This window comes from Salminus brasiliensis, chromosome 20 (genome assembly GCF_030463535.1).
Source record: "Salminus brasiliensis chromosome 20, fSalBra1.hap2, whole genome shotgun sequence".
Lineage (NCBI taxonomy): Eukaryota > Metazoa > Chordata > Actinopteri > Characiformes > Bryconidae > Salminus > Salminus brasiliensis.
The window spans coordinates 20,938,964-20,965,608 of record NC_132897.1 but is presented as its reverse complement, the minus strand read 5'-3'; the positions used below and the strand labels follow the sequence as shown (position 1 = coordinate 20,965,608).

General features: G+C 40.6%; 1 protein-coding gene across 6 annotated transcripts in view; it reads left to right on the top strand.

The window, feature by feature from the left end:
* edil3a (EGF-like repeats and discoidin I-like domains 3a) overlaps window positions 1-26,645 on the top strand; it is a 243,439-nt gene that overhangs the window by 64,141 nt on the left and 152,653 nt on the right. For 2 of the 6 annotated variants that reach the window (XM_072664773.1, XM_072664770.1), the window contains one exon: window positions 1,027-1,053. In XM_072664773.1, the coding sequence (XP_072520874.1) occupies window positions 1,027-1,053 (27 nt within the window). Of the gene's footprint in view, window positions 1-1,026; window positions 1,069-26,645 lie in introns of all 6 variants that reach the window. The other 4 variants (XM_072664772.1, XM_072664768.1, XM_072664771.1 and 1 more) reach the window with 3 other exon arrangements.

Sequence of the window (26,645 nt, the reverse complement as noted above, 5' to 3'; positions counted from 1 at the left end):
ACTATCGAGCTGTTTTGGTGTAACCTGACCACCTCCGAATGTGGTTTGAGTGATCTGATTACAGTGCCTGTTCATGCCTGTACCTTGTGCTGGCCACTTATGATCAGATCACCCAGGGCGCGTGTTAATGCCAGGTTAATGCCAGGTGTGCACTGGGCCTAATAAACTGGCAACAGCATCAAGTGCATTGTACATAAGCTTGCGCATACAATTGCTCCTGTGGTGTTTTCTAGATGGGGAACTTTACATCATACATTGCTTTCGCTCCGATTCTCTCTGAGGTTAATAGCTTAATCATCCCTCATTGCTAATCCTTTCACCCTTTAGACTCGTAGATCAGAGGCATCCTTCGCCAGGCCCCAACAAAAGCGCCACACAGCCATTATCTCAACATCCAGCCTGACCCCATCAGACTTTTTGCTCCCTTTAATGGTGAGCAAAAACACAAACACAAAGACGAATGAGGAAGCAGCAGAGGAGCCTCTCTGCTGTAGCATGTGATTGGTTTGATAGAAGGTGCCGGTAATGGCGCAGGTTGCTCCGGGGTTCATTCTTGCCTTTCTTGTGGTTGCTGCTGTGATTAACAATTAAGCTCATGCACGCTCAGACGGGCCGCCTGAGCACGGGAATGATAAATACAGTCCAAGCGCAGGTTGAAAGTAGGGTGGACATGGGCAGATCTGCGGTGTTCAGGCACGGCATTAGCTTCTGACAAGGGAAATGCTGGGGATTCAAAGGAGCGCAACCTTTTATGATGACTTACAGTGTGGGGATGAATGCACCGTAACTTTTAATTGTCTGTGCGTGTGGTTTGTTTTTCCCATTCTGGGATTATCGTGGGTAATTGTGTTTTCTGATGGGAAATGAAGGAATCATTTTTGGATATTAGTTTGATAAACCAGTGAGCACGATTAGAATGAGTTGATAACTGAACAAACTTGAATGTATGTTTTTTGTCAAATGTCTTTGAAAGCGATGGCATCTAACTGTCCTTCTTCACCTCTCTTCCTCTTTCTCTTCTCACAGCAGCAGATGGCGAAGACTCCGCTTCAGGTGGGACATTTCTAGGTCTGCATCCTATTCAGTTATCTTCATTTGGCACATATCTTGTTGCTTTTTTTGTTTTCTTCGTGTCATCTGTTACTGTCAAATGTGCCCTTCCTGTGTGTTGTTCTTCCCAATTTCCCGACCTTTCTGCTTCCTTTTCTTTTTTTGGCGTAAACAAATATCTTCACTGTGCACTTCACAGCCTCACTTTGCTCTGAACTGGAATTCAATCTGAAGTTCACTTTATTTGAGTCTACACCTGTTTTGCATGGGTTTCATTTCATGGGATTTTTCTTTTGTCAGAAATCATATTTACGCAATTCGCCCATATTTACGCAATACAAGAATTACTAAGTGTCTGAAATTAGATTATTTGGTTTAGAAATGGAGCTACAAGGCTAATGTGACTATGGCCACCAGTGAGCATGGTGCAAACAGCAATTTCTGAATCCTCAAACAATTTGGCCAGCTTGATGTGTGAAATTTGACTAACATTTTTTGGTACAGACTTTCTGCTACTGTTTTAGCCCTACAACATATTTCTTTTTTCATATTAACAGTGTCTTATACCTTGTATGAAACCATATAAGCATTTGAGATGACTTTAAGTGGCATTATTATTATGTGTGAGTTGGTATTTCTTGCTTCTTGGGCGCCCCTTTTACAGTCGGGGAGTGTAATTGCACTTTGAGCCACCTCTAAAGAATATGCCCTACACAGCATTTGTTTTGACAGGCTGAGAGACACCGAGTTATCACTAAAAGTGAAAGAAGCATGTGGACCGCGGCCGTAGAGTAATGTTACAGGATTGTGCACAAATATGACCCGTTGGGCAGTTCTCACCAGCGGTGTGCTGCCTGCTTCACCAGAGTTACGTAGTGCAGTTAGCTCAAAGAGCAGTGATAGAGACGCTATTCTCCCATTTACAGCTGCGCAGTGTTGAAGGTAAAAAACAAAAAGCAGCTACATAGTGTTGATGAAATTGTGTGATGATTTAGAGGGAGTTTGCACAATGCTAATTACTGGCTGTTAGCTATCATTATTTGTTGGATTTTAGAATCCAAACAAGTAGGTGTGTAACGGTACTGTTTTACTGCATTGTTCAGTATGAACTTCTCAGTTGAATACAATACATTGAACAGTCCCACAACACTTTTAACACTAACTCAAATTAAATCAAATACAGAGAGGGCAAACACACTCTGTGTAAGTGTGAGCAGTTAGTTCTCTTACAACGGCTGTCCCCAACATCGACCACTTCAGCTTATTGGGCATTTTCTCTCTAGATGCACAAAATTAGGATGTTCGCTATGTTTAAATATTGTTTTCAGGTGTGATTTTCTGCAAGAATAAAATGTAGAGACCTCTCTAAGGTGGGTGATTACTAGAATTTTATGGCGAAGATTTACATTGGCGAAGACAGAGAGCGGAAATGCGCAATGTCCGGAAGTGCTCTATATTGGGGACAGCTGTTGGACCTCTGAGCTAACAAATTACATATTACACTCTGAATTGTTTTTTTTTGATAACAAAAGATTTTTGAAGTCATATCCAGTACTGGGTATCATTTCTATTTCTCTTTCCGTGAAAAGGTGTCAAGCTATTGTCATATTTACAGACTGAAGACAGATTGAGTGCCTGAACTGCTTCCACACACACACACACACACACACACACACACACACATTCTGGACTCTCTAAAATGAGGGGTTTGCAAGTGTGTCTCCTCCTCCTCTCCTCCCCTCTGGCTCCTGAGCTGCTCCCTCATTGATCTGCTCATTGTGCCTGGTCAGCACCACTGATCTCTCAAAGTGCAGCAGCTTTGAAGATTACTCACACTCCTCTTCTCTTCCCATCATGCTCCAGTGTTTTATCGTCTTCCAGGCTTTCAGTAAAGCATAGCATGCTTCCCCTTTTCCCCCTTTCTTTCTCCTTCTTTCTCTGTCCCCGACCCCTCCAGCCTCTCGTCACTGGGTTATAGAGCTGACTTGGTCATGAGGACTTACAGACTACAATCTGAAGGGTTTTTTTTTTCCATCACTGGCATTTCTTTAAAGAGTCAAATATCTTGTACCGCTTTGAGCATATGCCCCCCTAGTCATTGCCACTAGAAGTGAAACTGAGGCCATGCCGCATTGCACTCAGAGGAAAAGCTAAACACATTCGTCATAATTTCCATGAAATCAAGCTGTCAAATGCACATCTTGTCAATACCATCAATAATATCTGAAGCTAAAACCTGTTGTTACCACCATAAGCAATCAGCAAAATGGGCTTTCCAATTACTTTTTCAATGCTGTACTTTTCACGTAATCTTTGCTAACACTCCTTGCGCTGCTCTATGACTGATTGAGTGTCCTACAGTACGTCTCCATTTGGTTCCATTCAGCTCCAAGCACAATCTCTTCGCGGCCTCCCAAAGGAGCAGATGATGAGGCTTGATGCACTTAGCATTAGCATACAGAGCGCAGCGGGAAAGATCATCATGGCGGATTAGCATAAAAGCTCTCTAATGCTACAGCCAGCTACCAGCCAATGCTAAAAGCTAACCTGCTGCATTTTTCTCTATATGCACCAGAGTAATGGTAAATGTGTTCACAGACTTGCATGAATGGACTTTATAATGACTCTGAATGAGGTATTATGAATTTATGATTCAGAAATGTGTGGCCTATTCTGTGTGTGTTATTGGGTTAAAGAGAAGAGTCTTTTCAGAAAAGTGTTCTCCACAGTCAGATAAGTGGATTCCTTTGATTTTGTAGTAAGTCTAATATACTGTAGTGTTCTTTGTAAATGCAGATTAAATGGACATTAATAGACTCGCAAGTTTTTTTTTTTTTTTTTTTCAGTTCTCCAGTTTTTATGGTTTTTATATTATTTCTGATTTCCAGGGCCCGTCAAGTGTAATTTCATACAATGCACAAAGGTTTAGGAGAAGACACTTAGTGTAAAGCATATATAAGACACTATAGTATAAAGTAATCTAAAGGAGATTTGCTGAGAGAATTGGTTAACAGGTTGACTTCTGGTTGTAACAGGCTGAGGACTGGTTGTAACAGGTTGACTACTGGTTGTAACAGGCTGAGGACTGGTTGTAACAGGTTGACTACTGGTTGTAACAGGCTGAGGAGTGGTTGTAACAGGCTGAGGATTGATTACAACAGGCTGAGGACTGGTTGTAACAGCCTAAGGACTATTTATAACAGTCTGAGAACTGGTAATGAAAGTCTGAGGACTGTTTATAACAACCGGAAGACTGGTTACAACAGGCTGATGATTGATTGTAACAGGCTAGGGAGTAGTTGTAACAGGTGGAGGACTAGTTGTACTAAGCAGAAAGACTGGTTACAACAGGCTAAGGACTGGTTGTAACAGGCTGAGGACTAATTGTAACAGATTGTGGACTATTTGTAATGGTCTGAGGACTGGTTGTAACAGTCTGATAACTGGTTGTAACAGGCTGATGATTGGTTGTAACAGGCTAAGGACTAGTTGTAACAGGTGGAGGACTAGTTGTAACAAGCAGAAAGACTGGTTAGAACAGGCTAAGGACTGGTTACAACAGGCAGAGAACTAGTTGTAACAGGCTTAAGACTGAATGTAACAGGCTGAAGACTGGTTGAAACAGTCCGAGGGCTAGTTGCAACAGGCTGAAGACTGGTTGAAACAGTCTGAGGGTTAGTTGTAACAGGCTGAAGACTGGTTGTAACAGTCTGAGGTTTAGTTGGTCAAAAGCACCTAGAGCCCTTCGAGCTTCAAGTACGGCTCGGCTCGACCCGCCATCCCTCAAAATCCGCGGAAGACAAGCATCCAGGCTTTTTTCTGTCCTGGCACCAAAGTGGTGGAACGAGCTTCCCCTGGGTGTCCGAACAGCAGAGTCGCTCGCTGTCTTCAAACGCAGACTGAAGACCCACCTCTTCCGAGAATACTTGGACAATTAGAGTACTATGGTCTCCTTATTGTCTTGTGTTTAGCAATGTCTAAAGCTTAGAGGTATCCTTTGAATTATTGGTCTATTCTAACTAGCTTACACTTTGTAAGTCGCTTTGGATAAGAGCGTCTGCTAAATGCCGTAAATGTAAATGTAGTTGTAACAGGTTGGGAATTGGTTGCCGATGGCTGAGAGGCTAACTGTTACAGGCAAATCTGTATATCTGTATGTATGCATGGTAATTTATTTGTAATTATTACTTTGAATTATTACTTTGCGGAAAAGAAGCATTGCATTTCTATAAGAAACTTGCTAGATTAAACAATGACAGAATAAGTGCCTGTGAATAATGGAATCACGGGCACAGGGTTGAAAGAATTTCTTGCTTTCAAAACTGATGTCCTTGTATGACCCTACCCTTACCCTTTTTCTTCTTTTCTCTCTTGTGTGCTGCCATATGTCCTCGTATTTGTGTTTTGCTTGTAAGGGTGAAAAACACAAACTTTAAAAGAGTCCAGTAAATAAGAAGAAAATTGTAGTTGTATTTTTTTACTTACATAGACAAACAGTTTTCTGAGCTAATCATAAAATATGATAGGTATAAAAATATGCAGGTATCGTTGCTTATTATAGAAGGAGAACATGACCAAGGATGTGTTCTAGCTCAACTTTAGCTAAAAGCTGTTTCATTTTACAGTTAGAATATTGGATTAAATATTGGATCACCCACAAACCAGAAGTGAAGCTGACATGTAAAATCCACAGCAGCATTGCTTTGCTTCATGCACTAGAACCTAGTCAACAGCGGTCAGAGCGTGAACAGTGGGGTAGAGATGGAGAATGGCTCAGAAATTGTACACAAAAAACGGGCTTTGAAACAAAGAGGATGTGAAAGTACAAAGTGGCGCTTTTTAATAAAGTGGCTGTTTAAAATGTCACATTTAACTTGACTAATTGGTATTTAGTCTGAGCACTTACTAATAAGCTTTAAAATAGTCTTTGATGAGAATGGGCTCGCGGAATTTCTGGTGTCTGATATAGTATATAGTAGGTCTACCTGTAACAGACTTAGTTATAATAGGCTGAGAAGTACTTGTAGCAGGCTGACTACTAGTTACAACAGGCTGAGGTCGATTTGTAACACACTCTGGGCTAAATGTAACAGGTCAATGACTGGTTGGAACTGTCTGATTGTACTTGTAACAGGCTGAGGACTAGATATAACAGGCTAAGGTCTACTTGTACCATACTCAGGGCTAAATGTAACAAGCTGAAGATTAGATGTAACAGACTGAGGTCTACTTGTAAAAGATTTAGGACTAGTTGTAATAGACGGAAGGCATTTTAAAATGGTGGGGCCTTTATATGTTTTATATGTTATATATGTACTTAATACCTTCATACCTCAATCAACAGTTTTCAAAAAGTGACTAGTCGTAAATGGGGTGGAGATGTAGGATGGCACAGAAATTGTACGCATAAATAAATTGAATGTGACACAAAAGTGGACATGAAAACATGAAAGAAATGGTTTCTAATAAAGTGGCTATATAGCATGCCACATATTTTTAATTGACATTTAGTATGAGCTTTAACTTTGTTTTTGCCTGATACAGTAGATAGGAAGGTTCACTTGTAACAGGATGAGGGATATTTGTAACAGACTAAGGGCTAGTTGTAACAGGCTAAAGGGTTTTTTGTAACAGACTAAGAACTAGTTGTAACATGCTGAGGGCTATTTGTTACAGGCTAATAGGTATTTGTACCAGACTGATGGCTATTTGTAACAGACTGAGGACAAGTTGTAACAGGCTGAGGGCTATTTGTAACAGACTAAGAACTAGTTGTAACATGTTGAGGTTAACAACATTTTATAATCTTGAATAGCTTTTAACCCAGCAGTGATGTTGATGTGTAAAAACTACTGCAACAATGCAGTATAATTAACAGGCTTGTATCTAGTCCAACAGCGGTCAAAAGGTGACCAGTAGTCCCTTGGGTAGAGATAGAGAATGGCACACAAATTGTACATGAAAACAAATGGGCTTTAATACAAAGTGGAAATAAAGGTACAAAGTGACATTTTCTAATCATGTGCCTGTTTGAAATGTCACATCTAACATGACTAATTGTTTTTTTTAAGTCTAAGCGCTTACTAATAAGCTTTAAAATAGTCTTTAATGGGGATGGTCATGTTGAGCATGCGGTGCCTGACACGGTTTGTGTACCTATTTAACCATGAACTACAAGTGTACTGTGACTGACCATATACGGCATAACCTTAGAAATGCAGTACGGTATATTTCTGATTGGTTCCAGCACTAAATCCACTATAAATCCACTAGTATAAGCTAAATCCAAGACCTGGGACCAGAGATTTCAAAATAATAAGAAAAGAATAATATTTTTAATCTGAGCTTGCATGCTTTTTTTATTCAGTGCTACGTCTCAGAGCTGTTAGAATCGTATGCTATTTAGTGTGGTTTCGTGCCAAAGAGTAAGTCAAAAGTTTAGTATGAAATAAACAACTCAATCAATATGACCTGTTTTGAATTCTAAATTAGGCAATCAAAGTGTTGGAGGAAAAAAAAATCACTGGCGTGTGAGCTGAGAACGCTGAGAAAAAAAAAAAAAACATCAAACTGAATGTCAGGGCAGCTCTCCCTCTGCAAGTTGTTGTGCTTTGCCAAGATTAGTCCTAAAAGGGAGCTTTTTTATTAGGAGCTCATTTTATTAGGCATGCTATTTTCATAACCAACCCCAGTCTGATGTTTAAGGAGCTTCCGTCCTACGCATGCTTCGTTTTGATTATGTGCTAGCTATCATAGCGTACTGTACATGGCTTTTCAAGTAGAATATGGTGTTGTCTCAGTTGTCGTTTATTTCCTTGCTCGATTTCTGGAAAACGATTTGGCCCATGATTTGTTGTGGACTTTTTATTTCATGAAACTGTTTTTTTTTTTTTCCACAAGTAATCTTTTAAAAATGTGGTTTATGTATTAAGTAAATGTATTAAGGCTACCATGATAAGTCACTGAAAATGCATCGACATCAATATTTCGAAGCTATGCATTGTTTTATTATCATTAGCATTATATTTTTAATAAATTTAGCTTTTCTGCTAATTTTTTTTTTAAATGCTTCAATTCAAATGAAAAGGTTTTTTTACTACGTAATTGTATGTATGATTTCGGTCTTTTTTGGCTTATGTCATGGTCATCTGATGGTCAAAGCTACCGGTTAAAAAAAAATAATGGTGGCTGCACCTAAAATAATAACTTTTTTAAACATATATTACAGATATTTTTTTTATATAGACCTTGCTGAATTACATCTCCTGGTGTTTATCCAACAAAACATACATAAACGTGTCCAGTTAATAAAAATACTAAATCCAAAATTCTGATGGCATGAGTGGGTACTTATGCATTTAGCCAGCATAAAGCCACACTTAGCAGCAGAGAAAGTGGTACAGCTTTTAACACTAAGGCCAAGCATTTTATGAAATATTTGTGCATACCTAAGGGTGTGTTGCCTGGGCGGAATGACTACACACTTATACTGAGGTAGGGGGGGAGAAAGATACTCCTAGTATACAAATAGATGGTTCCAGAAACCAGTGGGAAAGGTGTGTGTTTGACTAATCAAGGTTGCACTGCCCAGACATAAGGCACTTAGCCCCAAACCACCAGTGGCCAATGAAGTTGCGGGCATGACCATCATTTTGGCTATGCCAAAACATATCTTGTGTTTGGAAGTTTGAACGCAAATGAGTTACACTGTGTCTAAAAGAAGTATTGATGCATCCATAACAGCTCATTTATTTAGCTTAAAAAAAGAATATGCATTATTCATGTATAGATGCAAAACATAATTGATGTGTCCACCAGCTTATTTTCGTCATGTAAAACCAACAGCCCCCCTCCAAACTGTTTTTTGAGTGTGCAGTGGAGTCGGTTGACTCGGTTATGAAAGAGGTTTCTTAAAGTTTCCAAAGACCCAAGGCGCCAAATGTGTGGGAGTGTGCTTGGTATTATAACGAAGCAAAAAGGAGGCAGTAGCGCGATGTTCCTGAGGAAAACACACATAGGGCGCTATTCTGGACGATGGAACAACAAAACTACTGTAAGTGTTGTCTGGTCATGTTTAGTGAACATTAGTAGTAAACTAGGTTGTCCTTTGAGTTACTAAATAAACTCCACTGAATAAGAGAGAAAGAGAAAATGTATGTCTGAATGTTAGAATGCTAAAATCTGGGCCTCTTCATTGACTGACTGTGCCAGTGTGTGCACGCATGTTTGAGTGCTTTGGGCTTGATGGGACTTGTATCATATCTAATTATTTTATTTCTGCCATTCAATGTTAAAATGAAAGGAGCCTTAATGGAATGCCCACTTTGTAAAAGTCTTTGTAAAAATCTGAGAGTGACACCCCCCCATCTGGAGGTAGATGCTGGTGGTAGTTACTCCAGAACCTTTGTCCCAGCAGTACTCCCTATCTCGAGTGGTCCACAACTGGACTTTCACCCAAGCCATGGAGAATGGACCACGGTTCACCAAAGAATGGACAAAAGAGAAATAAGAAGAAGTGCTTCTTATTACTTATTACCATTGTATATTACAAAATACAATGGTAATTTTGTTACCTTTTGTATGTAAAGTATTTCCTAAATATCACCGTCATGGTTATTCCACAATCTTGCTTATTTAGTCTGGCAACCTTATTTGAAAAAATACTCCATGCAAACCAACAAGCTTTGTCCAGTATGGTAGTTAAGTGACATTGGCAGTAGTAGAGGGCAGTGTCAGTAGCTGGAGTGGTTTTATAATGGTGTCATACCGCAGTGTTTCAGACTTACTGTCATGTAACGTTAGCCAAATGCGAAGGTGCATTAACCTGCTTACAACATTTATGGAGCAATCATAGCATTTAGCATTGCGTCTAACCTTTAATAACCTCATCATTCAGAAGGACAAGTGACATTCTCTGGAAAAAGGTCAACGCATAATGACTTCGGAACACTTTTCTCTAACGCAGAGAGCAATAAGGGGTGATTTTCGGGAAACAGCATTCATTTCCCTTTGGAACAAAAAACACCAGTTTACACCATTAAATGGACAAACATCTCATCTGCGGTCCTTCTTTGGACATGTCGCTGACTACAAAATGATGCACAAACTCATCACAGATCCATTGGTGGCTGCACAGGACCACTCAGGCCAGTTTTAAGGGGGTTGGGAATTTCCAACCAAGCCTTTCCATCCCCAAATTCACAACACACACAGTTATGGTAGAATGCTAAGACCTGAGGGAGAGCTCCTCCTGCAGCTTATCCGTGGTTGCATGTGCTGCTCTGCCACTAAAGCTGTGAGAGGATGTAGGCTAAAGGCTACTGCACATAATGTGACTCACTGTTTCACTCTGTAAATGATGCAAGTTGTGACAGGGTGAAGATATTTAGCTATGTCAGGTTCTATCTAAGTAAGGTAAAGAAAAAAGGATGCTACATCTACAGCTTCCTTACTGGAGCACGTTGTTCCTGAAGAACGTGTAAGTAATTCCCATGCTTTTGTGCAAACGTGATTTAACACATTTGTTTACAATTCATCCTATCTTCAGCCCAGATTTCAATATTAGCATCTAAGTGCATCTTAAAGCAACAGATTGGCAATCTCTAGCTTTTAAATCTGCTGTAATTTGCTGAACTTTCACCTTCTGGCGCCCTCTGGACACTTCATTAGCGAAATGAAAGCTGACATGCTTCGGCAGCATCAGATGCTAAAACTCGCATTCGTTTCCAGTATGTAACTCATGTTGCTTTTGCCTCATCAGATCCGAAAGAAGAGTTTTCCCTTTTAATTACTGCACTGCCCTTTTTCCTCTTTGCCGTGCTTTGTTTAATAATGGATTTGAGATGTACATATAATAAGCCTTTGGAGAGCCTTCATTTTAGCATACTGGGCCCTTATTAGTTGCAGTAGAGGGCTGGAATGCATTAATAATACACTTCTCCTTATCCCCTATGGGGCTTAAAGGACCAGGCAAATGGAATGGACTTCTTTTTTTTTTCCCCAACAATGGTCTGATCAGATCTTTGTGTTTCTATAAATAGTACAGCCACTCAATTTAGGTAAGATGTGCTGATAATTAATGCTGAGGTTTTTGGTAAATATGGAGAATTTGGAGACATTCCGAACTGATGTATTTTGTTTGGTAGCGGTTTTCTGTTTTATATGACCTTTTTACAGTGTGTTTAATATCTTAGAATTTTGTCGAACTTTTATGGAGAACTGGCATTTCTTGCTCTCTCTGCCACCCCTACAGCCGAGAAATAGAATCCATGCTTTGAGCCACTGCTCAATAAGGTCATGCACATGCTTCCATGCTTTTCTGGATTTTCAATACAGAAAGATAGAAGGGAAAGAAGCAGGTGGACTGATATTACAGGATATGCAGTGTTACACAGCTCTCCCAAGTGTTTTCCTGCCCACTTCTCCAAAGTTACATAGTGCAGTTAGCTCCATGCTGATCCCTGAATGGGAGACACCATGCTTCCTATTAGCTCTATAAGTCAGTGGTCGCACATATTCTACATAATGTTGCTTTAACTAGTTTAGAATGCAGTGAATGTGCTGTGCTGAATTTGGTGTGCTATGATGTGGGTGCATTAGCCGGTTCTGAATGTGTTGTTCAGTGCTGGTTTAAAACCACTGAAATGATTGCAGTACTGTGCATTACTGTATTAATGGCATAGTTCAAGAGTGACATGGTGACATGGTGGGGGTATATTTCCCCACTCGGTGCAAAAATAGGAGAAAACAGACAAAGCTCTTGGAGGAAAAGTGTCTCAGACACAATTAAAGCTTATTGCATGTTCTGTTTTCATGTTCACCTGTAAGAGAGTTCCATCTAAACTTATGTTTTGTTACCTTCTGAGAAGGCTCCTCACTGCTGTGAGGTGGAAATAATTACAAATGTTAATGCTGCCCAGAGGACACCAGAGGGCACTCTGTTTGAAGGGCTTAAAATTGCTGATACCTGATCCACTAAGAAATATGCCGGGATCCGATCAAGACATTCTGATCCATTAGTATGCCATTAACTAACTGCACTCAGGCCCGAGTTCATAGCCCGATAGAAGGACCTCCCTCTTGGATGGTGCCTCACTAAAAGCACCACTTTTATGCCCTGCGCTAGCATTTTTTGCACTTAGCCATGCATAATTTTGTGGCTTCTACTTAGCAGTGTGCTCCAGGTGTGCTTTTGACTGTAACCGCAGCATGGGAGAGGAACAGGTGCTGCCCTTATGGCGGAAGCGTCTCGGCTGCAGTTAATCACCAGCTTTGTGCTTGAGGCAGTTCTGATGTTTTTATGTAAACGGTGTTTACCGTTTGACATTTTTACTGGTTAAAGGTGCACTAATTAAAATGTACTCTGGAGATCATAGCAACTGCCATTATTGTACAATGTAGTTCAGTGGTTTGTCTGGAAATATTTAAGGCTGAATGTAAACCAGGGATGATGATGTTTTTGATACTTCTGCGTGAAATACAAAAAGTTTTATTTGTTTATTTATTTCGACAAATTTAGATTGTGATGTTACAAGCAGACCATTATCAGATTAGTCCCCCCACAACATACAACGCATCACCGTAATGCTGCCAAAACACAGAAACATTTGCAGTCTGTATTAATCAAATGATCCGTTCCACCTTACACAATGCAGAGGTTACAGAATGTAACACTGATTTTAGGAGGAACGTTAGCTTTGTGCCACACGGTTAGTAGATGGTTAAGATTTCTCTTAAAATCCCAGGTCATTCCGCCTGCCCTCAGTAGCCGGAGCCTGAGAGAGCACAACTGGCCTGGCTCTCTCGGATTGGGTAGACAGCTCTCTCTCTTTCCCGGGCATGTGCTAGCCAGTGCCTCAGAGTTGGCTACCTGGATGCATTTTGTTGCCCCGTGACGCTGGTTGCGGATGTGTCAGGCCTCACCCTCCCAGTGTCGGAAGCATTGCTACCACTAACGATTCGGTTGAGTAATTGGCTGTCTAAAATTAGGAAGGAAAATTGGGTACAAAATTTTATTTAAGACAAATTTTCCTAAAAATTAAAACATGGATGCTATAATGTGGTTGTTCACGTGTTACTAGGTGGTTGTTAGGCAATTCCTGTTATATACCAGTTGATTGTTTAGGTTGCAGGATAGTTGCTAGATGGTTGCTTTGGTATCGTAGGTGGTTGTTAGGGTGTTGCTAGGTGGTTTAGTGGGTCTGTGCTGTCTTAGATGGTTTCTAGGTTGTTGCCAAGCTCTAAATAATAACTCCAAATAATAGATAAATTCCTGATTAGTTAATTAGGGTACTATGTAGCACTATATTTACTAACAGCTATATTAATTATTGCTGTTGTAAGCAGTCACTGCTTCTTCTGTTGGACAGCAGTTAGCACTGCACTAGTTTTCCTAGATTTTAACCGAAGCATCTTACAAATTTTCACAATTGGCCAAATTGTGAGAGTAATAAACACAGCCTCAGTAGCTAATCCGGCATAAGACACAATATTTCCATTTTGGCTTCAATAAGACTCAACGACGGTCAGCAATGTACGAGTTATGCAGGCAATAGCCAGTAAGAAGGGACAATGGAGGAGTCAAATTCAATACTTTGAAATGGACAGAAAAAAAGTGCTTCTACAACTTATTATCTCACAGAAGACAGAGCACTCCAAAGCACTTTACTAGTTCACCCCCAGCTTGCTATTTGGCTGTAAAATGCTTGTTGCATTTTGCATTGCTCCTGTACTGTGGTTCTTATGCGTGCATGAAAGCCCAAACAAGTCTAGTCCATTTTCATTTGTATCACATGCTAACAGCAGGATTTGGGAGTTTGAGTGCTTTTTCATAGCTAAAACCCATTAAGTGAATACCTATCTGACACACTAGCAAATCTGCAAAGGATGGATGCCTGGTATGACAAATGCTTTTTTTGCAATCTCTTAGGATTCTGTAGTCCTTTAGCGTACGCCTGGTAGGGAAATGGAAACATATGCGAACATGAGAGACAACTCTTTAATACACAATATGCTGCAGATGTATTTAGCATTTAAAAGATTGGACAGATTCAGCAATGTTCCTTATCATGCCTCTGCTATATGAGCTGTGTGCTAGTCGAAGGCAAAGCTGTGATCAATGTTCTCTTCCTGTGATGTGCTACAGCTTGTCTAGAACATGTGATCATCTTTTTTTTTTCAAGCACATGCCATATTTATAACATGCCTTAATAATGTATGTGTTCCTTTAAAGCAGTAGTTCTTATAACTGTCCTTGGAACTCCAGCCGCTGCATGTTTGATCTATTTCAGGACCGTCACATCTTCTGCCACTGAGTATTTGTAGTCTAGGAATGGTACAGTAGTTTGTCAGGCACTGTCCTTGAAATGTAGTTGTGATCCTCGCATTTTTTAATAGTGTTTTTTATTTTGTTTCATTTTATGGCAAAGTGGATAATTAGCACTGCAGATTTTACAAATATGGTTAATAAATAATCAGTAATACATGAGTTTAAAAGTAACTGGAAAAGTGAATCCTTGAATCATTGCACAGCTTAAGTGGTTCCTACATCAAAGCACTTGCTATGCTGATCCTATGTGGTCACCACGGTGAAATGATTTTTGCTAGGTGGTTGCTACGGTGTTGCTAGAGGGTACCGATTGTATCCCAGGTGTTTGCTGTGGTGCTTGAGTGCTTTCGTGTTTCTAGAAAGTTGCTATGAAGTTGCATAGTGGTTGCTTGGGTGTTTCTAGGTGTTTGCTAGGCAGTTCCTATTGTATCCCAGGTGATTTTTGAGGTTGCAGGATAGTTGCTAGGTGGTTGCTTAGGTATCATAGGTGGTTGTTAAGGTGTGGTTGCTGTGGTGTTGCTAGGTGGTTGATATGATGTTACTACATGGTAGCTATGGTATCCCAGGTGTTTGCTATGGGTGTTGCTAAATGGTTGCTACATGGGTGCTATAAAGTTGCATAGTGATTGCTTGCAAGTTTCTAGGTGGTTGCTAGGCAGTTCCTATTGTATCCCAGGTAATTGTTGCGGTTGCAAGATAGTTGCTAGATGGTTACTTTGGTATTATAGGTGGTTGTTAAGGTGTTCCTAGGAAGTTGATATGATGTTGCTAGATGGTTGCTTTGGTATCATAGGTTTTTGCTATGGGTGTTTCTCAGTAGTTGCTACATGAGTACCATAGTGTTGCTCGATGGTTGCTCTGAAGTTGCCTAATGGTTGCTTGCATGTTTCTCTTGTATTCCAGGTTATTGTTGAGGTTGCAGGATAGTTGCTAGGTGGTTGCTTTAGTATCATAGGTGGTTGTTGAGGTGTTGGTAGATGGTTATTATGGTGTTGCTAAGGGGTTGACATGGGTGCTTCAGTGTTGTTCAGTGGTTGCTATTATGTTGCTTAATGTTTGCTTGTGTGTTTTCTGGGGAGGAAATTTTGAGGCCAGAAATGTTTATAAAGTCATGCGGGTTTAAAAATAGGCAAATTTGAAAAGTTCAAATCCTGGCCTTTTCTTGTTCTTTCTTGAGTTAAGCCAGTGCTTGACTCAACTGTTCTAAAACAGACCATCACAAGTCAAGATAGAAACCACAGATAGGACAGCAGGCCAGGGAACCCTTTGTCCTTTCATTCCTCAAGGTCTAGACAGAGACCTTTCTGCAACCTTTTAGCTTCGGAGCCAAGACATGGCTGGAATCTTCATTTGATTGGCTGTGTTCTTATCTGTTCTACATTCTTGGCCAAACAGGGGCCAAAACCACAGACAAATGCTTGGCAATGGTCTGCCGTCTTTTCTGACGCCATGGTGACATTTAAGAGGCATGTCCCAGCTTTACTTTATTCACCCCCAAGTCCCATAACCGAAAGACTATTCTAGTAGACCTTGAACTTTCCTCCACTCCCTTAAGAGATACAGTATGATCTGCCACACCTCATGCATGGATCACTAGTGTTGTACGTTTTTTTGACAGGATTTATGCCGTTTAAGTCACGGGTGGCTCCTGCAAATGTCAGCGCATCTTATCCGCTTGGTCATGGACGAGTAGAGCCGGGAGACGGAATGCTAAAAAAAACAAAAACAAACAGAGGCGCCCAGCACCGGGGACTTAAAGGGTTTTAAGCCACCAAGTCAGTTTCGAATTGATCTGGCCGAGATGGGGTTTTGTGGGTGGAAACCAGTGAACTGCCGGTGACTCCATCTAAAGAGGCTGATAAAGCAGTCCTCTGTAAAAAGACGGAGACCTAATCAGACATGTTACCCGGCGCACACGGCCAGTTGAACTCAATTCCCTGCTAATGTACCTGCAGAACCTCAATGAAAGTGCAGGAGCCGGTACTGCTATAATGTGCAAAGCGCCCTGAATGACTTCATTCTAAATTCAGCTGATGCATTAAAAAGACTTCAGATGAAGGTCAGGATAACGGAACACTGATAGAGCGATATCTAGAAAGAATGAACGCAGTCTCCAATGAAGAGTAGAAAATGCTATGTAAGGCTATGGACTAATTTCTGCAGTGCATGCTCTTCACCAATCCCAAATGTGAATGCTCATGTATGTATTCTGGCCACTTTCAAAGTCAAAACCATCACCTTATAGATCCACCTTGCTGGCGCACCGTGAATCTACAACCCATCTGTTTTGGCAATATGAATGTTCCAATACATCAATCTATCCGTCCACTTCTTCCTGGTCAAGGTAATGGCCAGTCCATCGCAGGGTACCATGTGTTTTTGGGTGGTTGGAGAAAATTGGGAAAACACACCAAACTTCTCACAAACAGCAACCGGAGCAAGGATCTAACCCACAACCCAAGGCCCCTATCTGTGGTGCCACCATACCATCCTGTCCAGGCACATTTTAAAGGGTTGGGTATCAGCTGTTTTAAGCCCAACCCACCTTGTGCTCTGTTTATGCCACAATCTTAGAGGCTCCATAAACAGACCTTAGCCACAGCCACACCAAATCATTCTTGTGAACCTTTCTAATTTCTGAGTTTTTTTTATTTTTCTCCCTGTTTAAAATAAATAAATAAATAAACCAGGAGCTCTGCTCTTGGGTCCACCACCAGGCACCCCATCCCAAAATATTTACAAACAAACCCTCCAAAGATGGCAAAGGGTCACAGGGCTGGTACATGCTTGTCTTTTTAAAGGTACATCCTCAGTTTCTTTATTTAGGAAATACAGCTGTACCATGTTCTGTTGAACCATGTGGGGAACTATGGTACCACAATGCTTTTCACCATCAAATCACAGCTGGTACAACTACACAGCACTACTGGTGGTGATACCAAGTGTCTTTTCTGGTATTAAACCAGCTTTGAAAACTGAGAGAAAGGAAAGGGTTACTGCACGTACATTAGATTGACATTACTGTAAAATAGTAAGCTAAAAAATATGATTTTACCGCTGCATTTGAGAGTAACCAGTAGCCCAATCAATCTGAGAGGATTCTAATTGGATTATTAAATGTCAAGCACACTAAAGACGGTCTTTTATTAAAAGTACAGGCCAACAAAATATCACAAATCAGATGATGTTTACTTATGCCCAGCATTATGGTACATTAAGGGACAAAAAAAACCCTGTATTTCTAGTTAGCAATTTTATAACCCTTCACCAGTGGACCGCTTCTAACATCAGAACTACCCTTGACAAATATTCTACTGCCCATCTCGCCAGGCCTGCTGTTCATCATCGGATGGTGTTTAAGACTGCAGGATTCTGTTGACCGGATATTATTTGGGTGACCGACTGCTCTCAACCTATTCCAGCTCCACACGCACTACCAAGGTCACTGCTATGTTGCAAACGGTCTTGCACTTACATAATTATCTGGTCAGAATTGGCACTTTACGCATGCATTTCTGGACAAGCTGAGAGACACATAATCACTGAACGTGGAAGGAGCATGAGGACCAAGTAGTGAAATATTTTACAGGAATTTTACAGGAAAATCTTCACCAAAGTTACAAAGTGTAGTTAGCAGAGTGCTGAGCCCAATGTGGAGAGGACAGAGATGCCATTCTCCCCTTTACAAGTCAGTGGAGCATTATAAGGATCTTGGAACTGCTACTTTAAGGTGGAAATACTGCATAATGTTGCTTTAACTGTGCATGACAACAGGTTGCACAACAGGTCATATTCTTATCTATCGAACCTGTAAGTTAGGCGGACCTGCTGAAGTTACCAGTGAAAGGAGAAACATGGTAGATATATTTCATAAAGCATAGCATGTAGAGATATGTTCTTAGATGTGGACATGACCTTGCCATTCACTCTCAGCTGTAATTACAGCAATCTAAGCTCCATTCAGTTTGATTCAGGTTTGAGCCAACCTCTCTCTATCTATCTATCTATATATCTATCTCTCTCTCCTAGCCCTGTCTGTTAGTCTGCTGCTCACTGAACTGTGTACAGCCTGGCTGAGCATGCTTTAGCGCTGACCCTCACTTTTTTTGGAGGTCGCTCAAGGTTACTCTAATTACGACCGGGCCTTTTTCCTCAGCCACAGCCATTCTTGTAGGTTATTTGTTTTCTTCTTCATTCCACAGAGAAGGCGAGGTGTGCAATTACCGCCGCCTCAATAGGGTTTGCTTAGATTCTGCAGCTATATGTTTACATGGTGTGCATGCTGGAGTCATTTGGGTGCACAATCCAGCCACTGTGAAAGTATGCAGTTCAACCGCTGAACTATAATTATTGCAATCCAGGCAATTAATTATCTCTGTCCGCATTTTAATTATGCTGAATCTGAATAAATATACAAATTGTGGCATGCAGCATGTTTATGTATCTGACCCACCCTCATCTATGAAACAAGAAGCCTTCGATCTCTCATGAGAGCCCTCCTGAATATCCCCCCCTTTCGGCTAAGGGAGCTGCTACGATTTCTTCGGTGTAAACATGCTGATTTGTGCTCAATTTCCCAGCAGCACTGCAGCATAACGAACCCTGAAAATGGTACTCACTCTCCCATATAATGATGATTGTTGTGCTGCGAAGCAGTTTGGGAAAAAAGGCAAAACCATAGTCCATGATTGGTGGGAATAATCTTCTGGAGACCTGAATATTCCTGCTCGGAAGCCCTGCTTTTCCTGCCTGACCTTGTTATCGGCAGCTGCCATACTTTTCAAGGCTCGTGATAGTGAAACTAATCTCCTCCTAATGACATTTGACTGATTCATGTAAGCAAGCCCATTAGCAGTGAAATGAATCCCCTAGGGATTTTAAAGAGGCCATCCAATGGAAAAATGACTTTTTCCCCCCCATGCTCTTTTGAAAAACATTAAATAAACACTGTAAAAAGTTTCAACATATTCCACTAACTATGCAGACCATATGACTGCTCATTTAGCCTACAGCAGTTTAGCCCATTTATATATGTGAAGGTGATAAGGAGTGCTAATGCTGAAAGATTGAGTTATTGAAAAATAATTCAAACATTTTGTTTCTGGCTTTTGGGAAACAAATGTGTCATTGTAGTCATTGTAGGCATCTGAAATGATTGATTAGACCTTAGGATTTAGGTCTGCAAATTTAAGATGGGGTGCTTTAGCATTAGATACAATACAGATCAGACTAAAAAGGATAATTTACATACAGTATTTTTCATTACATACAGTAATTTACACACCAGCAGCATGGATGGGTTTTTAAATTGGTGAATGATTGATTAAATGGGTGCACATTTGGCTTTGGTGAAGGATTGATTGCTTAAGACTGATTGGATACTATACATTTGTTCAAACCTACCAGCAGCACACTCAGTTTCATTTAATGAATGATATGTTTAAATATGAGCACACCAGGTTTAATTTGGTGAAGGATTGAATTCTTGAAATTGATTAGTTACTTAAAGTATGCCTTTGTTCAATCCAACCAGCAGCACATGGTTTCAGTTTGGTGGAGGCTTGATTAAATAGGAGCACACTAGGTTTTATTTGGTGAAGATTTGATTGACTGCTTTAAATTGAGTACAGTTATTTCCAAGGTATACATTTGTTCAAGCCTACCAGCTGCACATTGGGTTTTTAAATTGGTGAATGATTAAATAGGAGTTTCACTTGGTAAAGGATTAATTGATTGATTGACTGAAAATTGATACCAGCAGCACACTTGAACGATTGATTAGATAGGAGCACACTTGGTTTCATTTGGTGAATAATTTATGAACTGCTTTAAACTCTAATGCACTTTAAAATGTGCATTTGTTCAATTCTGCCAGCAGCACACTTGGGTTCATTCGGTAAAGAATTGATTAAAAAGGATAAGATATTTCATTTATCGAAGTAGTGATTGATTACTTAAAACTGCATGAATAAAATTGCATTAAAGTGTGTACCTGTTTAACCCTAACTGCACACATTTTCCTCTGATGCCTCAGACAATACAGTATTAATATACAGCACCACTCACTCCCCTTGTCACACAAAGCTATGAACAATGAAAAGATCAGGACCAGCATTTGCCTCCTTTGAGATGCGTGATGTGCAAAACAATGCATCTTTTTGAACTAATGCTAATGCAACATTCAACAGCTAAACACACTGTTGGAGGAAAATGCTAACTGCCTATGCCATGTGTTGGTTTGCATCTCGCTGAGTGATAAGAGCAAGAAAGGGCAGTCCTTCCTAACCACAGAGCATGAGGCCAATTATGCTTTCCTGGATGCTCAGTCATGGATGGCTGTGGCATCACCAGGGTTCGAACGCTAAATATCCTGTTGAATAATTTTCAAAATGGTAAATTTTGGTGAATAATTTCACAAATGTTATAAGTGGACTTTAGGGAAATTAAACACAAGAAAATGCAGAATAGGCCTAGATGAATGGAAGGGAGCCATTGTGTAGAAGGGCCGCCACGCGATGATTGATCATTAGGGAAAACGGAGGACGCTCTGCCGTGTTTAACCACTGCTCAGGTTTTGCCATGTTGTATTAGTGGCTGTGGCTGATTGATTGTACTCTTTTTCTTGCGTCTCGCTGAGGAAATGGCAATGCCGCCGCCGGCCGACATCAGTCAAATTCTGGCAAGGAACACAAGGCCGACCAACAATGGCTGACACTGGCGTCACGAGACATGAGGACAAAGCTCCGGTTTCTTTAGCAGCAATAGACAGCGACGTCTCGCAGGGCCGCCATGCAAATATGTACTGTTACTTCCTTTGCTCTCGCGCGCTCTCTCTCTCGCTCCCTCGCTCTATTCACCCTTCTGTCGCTCTCAGCTTCTGTTTCTCTCGGCTCGGAATAGCGGAGGCATGCATTCTTCATTAGGGAGCCTGTCAGAGGGCCTTTGTGAAGTTATAGATCGTCATGTCAGAATGCAAGGAAGTGCTGTCACCATCTCCTCCAGGGTGCATGGGCTTAGTAATGGAGTGCTGCCAAAGCCATTATACATGTTCTGTCCTTCTAATTAGCCTCAAACCTCGTTACAGCTGATAGAACGCAGCGTCCAAGCTCGCTGACACTCACAGGGGGTGGGTGACCATTTACCCACCTCATTTTCTCATGATCCCAAGGGGACGTTTTTTGCCTCACATTATAAGAGCTAAGACCCCCCCCCCCCTCAAATCCTCATTGGAGCAGCAACCCACATTCGTAATATTGATCTCTGTTGTGCATAAATTGACCTGCCACTTGTGATGATAGCTAGTAGGGGCTCCAACCAAATTCATTAAGATTCATTAGGAAGTACAATTCTTAGATAGAATCAGGTGGCTGCAATTATGCATTCAGTACAATACTGGTGTGAGTGTCACCAGTTTCCTATTCTAGCGTTGCTACTGATGCAACTAGAAGGCTGACAAAGGGCAAATCTGAAAGGAGAGGAGAAACATAATGCGTACAGGTCCAGTTACTGTAGATACTGAGCAGGCCAGTTATGAAGACAGCTCAATTACCAGTGTTTCAACAGGAACAATGATTAAAGTAACATACACTGTAAAAAATGTTAATTTTATAGTGGAAAACTATAAAACCATGACTGTAGAAGACTGTAAACTCTAATATGGTTGAATACAATTTCTGTAAATCACTGCAAATATTTTTCAGTCAAAAGAAAAATAATTTTTACATGTCTTTTCTGAAAATAATTATGCAATGTTAAATACCCTGGCACCATATTTATATATAAACATTTAAATATTCAGTAATATTTTATATAAAACAGCCAACACTAATATTGCATTTATTTGTGATGGAAATTATATTACACTTAAAAAGCATTTTAATTGTATAATAAATATCTCATTTTGATTTTCAACATCAAAATATTATTCAAATAGCACAGTGGATTTGAGTATGCAACATTTTTTTAAGTACAACTCTTTTCCCATTGGCTCCTGGCATAATTTGTTTGTATGTTGCGTGTTTCACAGCTCCCTTTATTCACCCTCCATGTACAGTCGTTCCCCTCAGACTATTGTCTCTTAGGTATATGGGTTTTTTATTTTATAGAATTACTGTGGCTGTAACTGTACTGTGACAGCTGTAAGAGCAAGTTACCATTTTCTGGCAACTGCTGAGTATAACTATATGCTGGCAGTGTGCTACAGTGGTTACACTTGTGTTAACAGGATTATACTGCCAATTTTGTAGCAGACAATTTATATTTGTCAGTTAAGGAACAGCGGAATAAAAAAATAATATAAAATAATATAAAATAAATAGATGCAGTGGATCAGGAAGAACATACGTTTTATTTACAGGTTGCCAAAAATGAAACAATTTAATGTCTTATACATTGCAAAAGTATAGGAGAAGCAGAAGAACAGATATTTCTCAGGTGGCAGTTTTTTCAAACTACATGCATATGCTCATGCATACTAAAAGCATATGATAAGTAGAGCCACCATGCATGAACGTATTATTGTACTGTAATGTTAAATGCATATTTAGAGTTGAGTACAAGTACTGTTCTACAGACGTGGACCAAAGCGTAGCTTAGGTGACTTGTCCTTGAGCAAGTGGCCCTGTGGTGAACACCACAAGAATGGAAAGGAAAGCACATATCATTGCCATTGCACAGCACTACAGTGGTATTCAACCTCTGCATGTAACCCATCCATGGCAGTGAAGACACTCTCACACCACCGAATAGCAAAGTAAGAACACACACCCAAAGTGATGGGTAGCCACCTCAGCACCCAGGGAGCAATTAGGAGTTTGGTGCCTTGCTCAAGGATTCCTCAGCCATGAATGTTGGGGGAGGAGAAAGCACTGTTCTTTACTCCTACCACCCCTACAGCTGTGACCTTCTGGTCGAAAAGCCCACTTCCCTAACCTTTAGGCCATGGCTGCCCCCACTGGTCAGACAACTGATGAGTGTTTGACCCCAAAAGTGATTGATCACCTTTATCCAATGATGAAATCCCATTCTATCCCAATAGGAGTGATCTCTTCCAGGATGAAAGGCCAGAAGGGTCACTAAACACTGTGGACAATCGATATAAATCTCATGCCATAACCTTCACAGTTACCAAATCTCATCCCAGTTAAACACCTTAGGACCAGCGGTTTGCACAGCGCTCTGCATTACCATCACAAATCTGCTACACTGCGGTAATGCATTTTTCCACACATAGTTGGTCGACTGTTTCCAAAGGCACGCCCCTCTTATACAGATAAAATGAATGAGCCCTGCCATGGAGCACCATTTATTTACAGCGGATGTCGACTGTATTGTATGGCGGTCCACTGTTGTGGAAGACAGACTTGAAGAGATTAAAGATAACTGACTGGAAATTGCTCGGAGAGTGCTCCATCGCAGTTCCACCACAATGCAGACAGCAATCAGTGTCTGAGTGATACGCCGTAAGAGCAGAGATGGGCTCCATTATTTGCACTGGGCGGAAAGGTCAGTCTGCTCACCAGTAATGAAATGATATTGAAGTAGGTGGGCACGGTCACCACTGTATGTTCCCATGCGCCCTGCCTACTGTGAAGGCAATACCAAAATGTGAGGATGCTGAACCTGGCAGTCAAAAGGGCAGATTACATATTTTCAAAACTCCCATTTCATTACATTTTCCTTTCTTTTATCTCGCTCCATTCCGAAGAGTACAAGCAATTACCGCACAACACTCCTTGATGAAACCTCACTTTTTAGCTTCTGAGGGAAAGTGGTCTCTTTATGTGACAATCTAATCAAAAGAGCATGAGAAGTAGGGAAAATATAAGAATATCAGGAGTGAGCCTGTCCCTTTTCCTGTAAGGTCTCAATATGACAAGCTTTTAAAGACTATTTTTGGTTTTAGGAAAGTGGACCACACCTTGAACATGTGATTGTAGCATGAGAAAGTCCAATTTCATTAAATTTTTATTTCTTTTCTTTTTTTTTATTCACCCCCATTTCATGGAGTGCAAGCAATACTGCACAATGCTCCTCTTTAAAGCATTACCTTTAGCTTCTGAGGAAGCGTGAGCCCATAGTATGAACATGTAATCTGTAGAAACATGATAGGTAAAGAAAATATTAGATTACTGGGGGGAAACCTTTTATTTTTCTACTTAAGAAAGTGTATTGTCGTGAATAACCTCTTGATTAATCAAAAAAAAAAAAATGCCAGCACAGGCTGTCGTTATGGCGACAGTGCGCTGAAATATTTCTTGCATCATTCATTTTCTTTTCATTTTTTCCCATAATTATGATCAATTCTCATAAATTCTCTAGAACCATGAACCAGAGACTTACAGTCCTAGTCAAAATGTTCAAAATCCACTGCTTAAACTCCATACAACATTCTTAGAATATCCCTCAGGCAGTATTTCACAGTCCAGAACAATTAGAAATTGTCTTTATAAGGACCTTTTTAATGTTTTAGCAAGCTGTTTAACTCAGTTCTCTTTCTCAAAATATCTGATTATCACTTGTCCGTCATCAGTGATAACCAATTATTGCACATTCTCACCCAGCCCAAAATAATAGTATGCATTTTGTTTTGTAGATCTTTTCATTCCCAAGCCCGTCAATTATACAACCGCCACACGTCTATTTCACCCCCACCCTGACCCAGCCCATAGCCACCAGCAGATCTTGGTAGAACTATAGTGAAAGATTAATCCAGCTACTGTGCCCAGCAATTTCATCTAGCAGGTTTTGACAGCATGCAACCCAGTGCGGCCCTCCTAATGTTTAAAACATCAGGCTTGTATTGATAGGCTGTGAGTTATGTGTCTCGGGAGGTCCTTATGATTTACACTGACCTGCAATGCAGGTACGTTGGTGACAGTGAAGAATGAGCAACTACTGTAGCAGAACATTTCAGACTTTATGTTGTAAGCTCGTAGTTATTCCATGTTGATCTGAACATTGTGTCATTTGTGAAGGAGAACTGGCTGATGTGGGAAGTACAGGTGTACTACTGTAATAGTAGCAATCCTTTGGGTCAGTGTAAGAAATGGTCAGAAGCAAGCATATCGTCTTTGTTCTGCCGCTCACTTCTTTTTTTAACATATGTGACAGTGGTTTGTTACATTGTCACAACTTCATGATTAATTTGAATCAATAGAAATGCTCCAAATGACAAAATAAAATAAAAATATTTATAATTGACTTACATTGACTTTTTAAACCATAAAATTTAGAGATGTAGTGATGTAATGTTATCTACTGTTTTTTTTTGTATAGCGCTTTTCATAATTTAAAGTTGTCACAGAGAAGCTTTATAGAAATCAAGAAATAGGACAAAACCAAAAGAAATATAATAGAATATGTTATCAAGCCAAAAGCCACACAAGAGGGGGCTTATACCACTTATAGATCACTAATAAACGGCATGAAATCCACACACAACATCACACAAGTCCATTACTATTCACAGGTGCACTGATATCATTTTTGTGCTAAGCAGTAGTAATAGCAGTAATAGTAAGCACATAGTAATAGCAGTCCTGAATCAGTCCCATCATATACACAAGTCCTGGTACATCAAGATGACTTGGGTGTAGTTTCAAGGTGTAAAGTGTAGCAGATGCTGGAAATGTAGAGTAGGTTACTGGTCTGGGGTAGGGTGGCAGGGACACCTGACGATCTTCCATCAGCAGACTCTAGCAGATCGGTCTATAACAGCCTAACAAAATGGAGAGAGCCAGGAGGTAACACAGACATGATGGCACCCTACAACAACATTGGCATCCATCTGCTTCACTGTTAACAAACCTGAGTGATCACATACAAGCAGTGGGATGACAGTTAAAGCTATGGGAGTGAAGAATGTATGTCTGGAACTACTGGCACTTACGTTTAACCAATATATGGATACACAGTTTTGTATGTGTGTGTGTGTGTGTGTGTGTGTGTGTGTGTGTGTGTGTGTAAGAGAGAGTTGGACTAATACAGGAAGGCAGGGGTGCCTTTGACCTTTTACCCCTTTCATGTTAATCCTCACTCTCTGCTTGTGTTGGGTCAGCAAATGCCCCGACTTGGACAGTATTGCAGCATTTCAGCAGGATGCCCACGCTGCTCTGGTTGTAGCTCAGTCGCTGCCAGAGGGAATAAACACAATGGGCTCATGATCAGCCTCATGCCCCAGGCAGCCCCCTGGTGACCTATACGACTAACGGCCATCTCTACGCGGTCCTTTACTTCTGTCTTTTCACACTCTTCGGCTCTCCTTTCT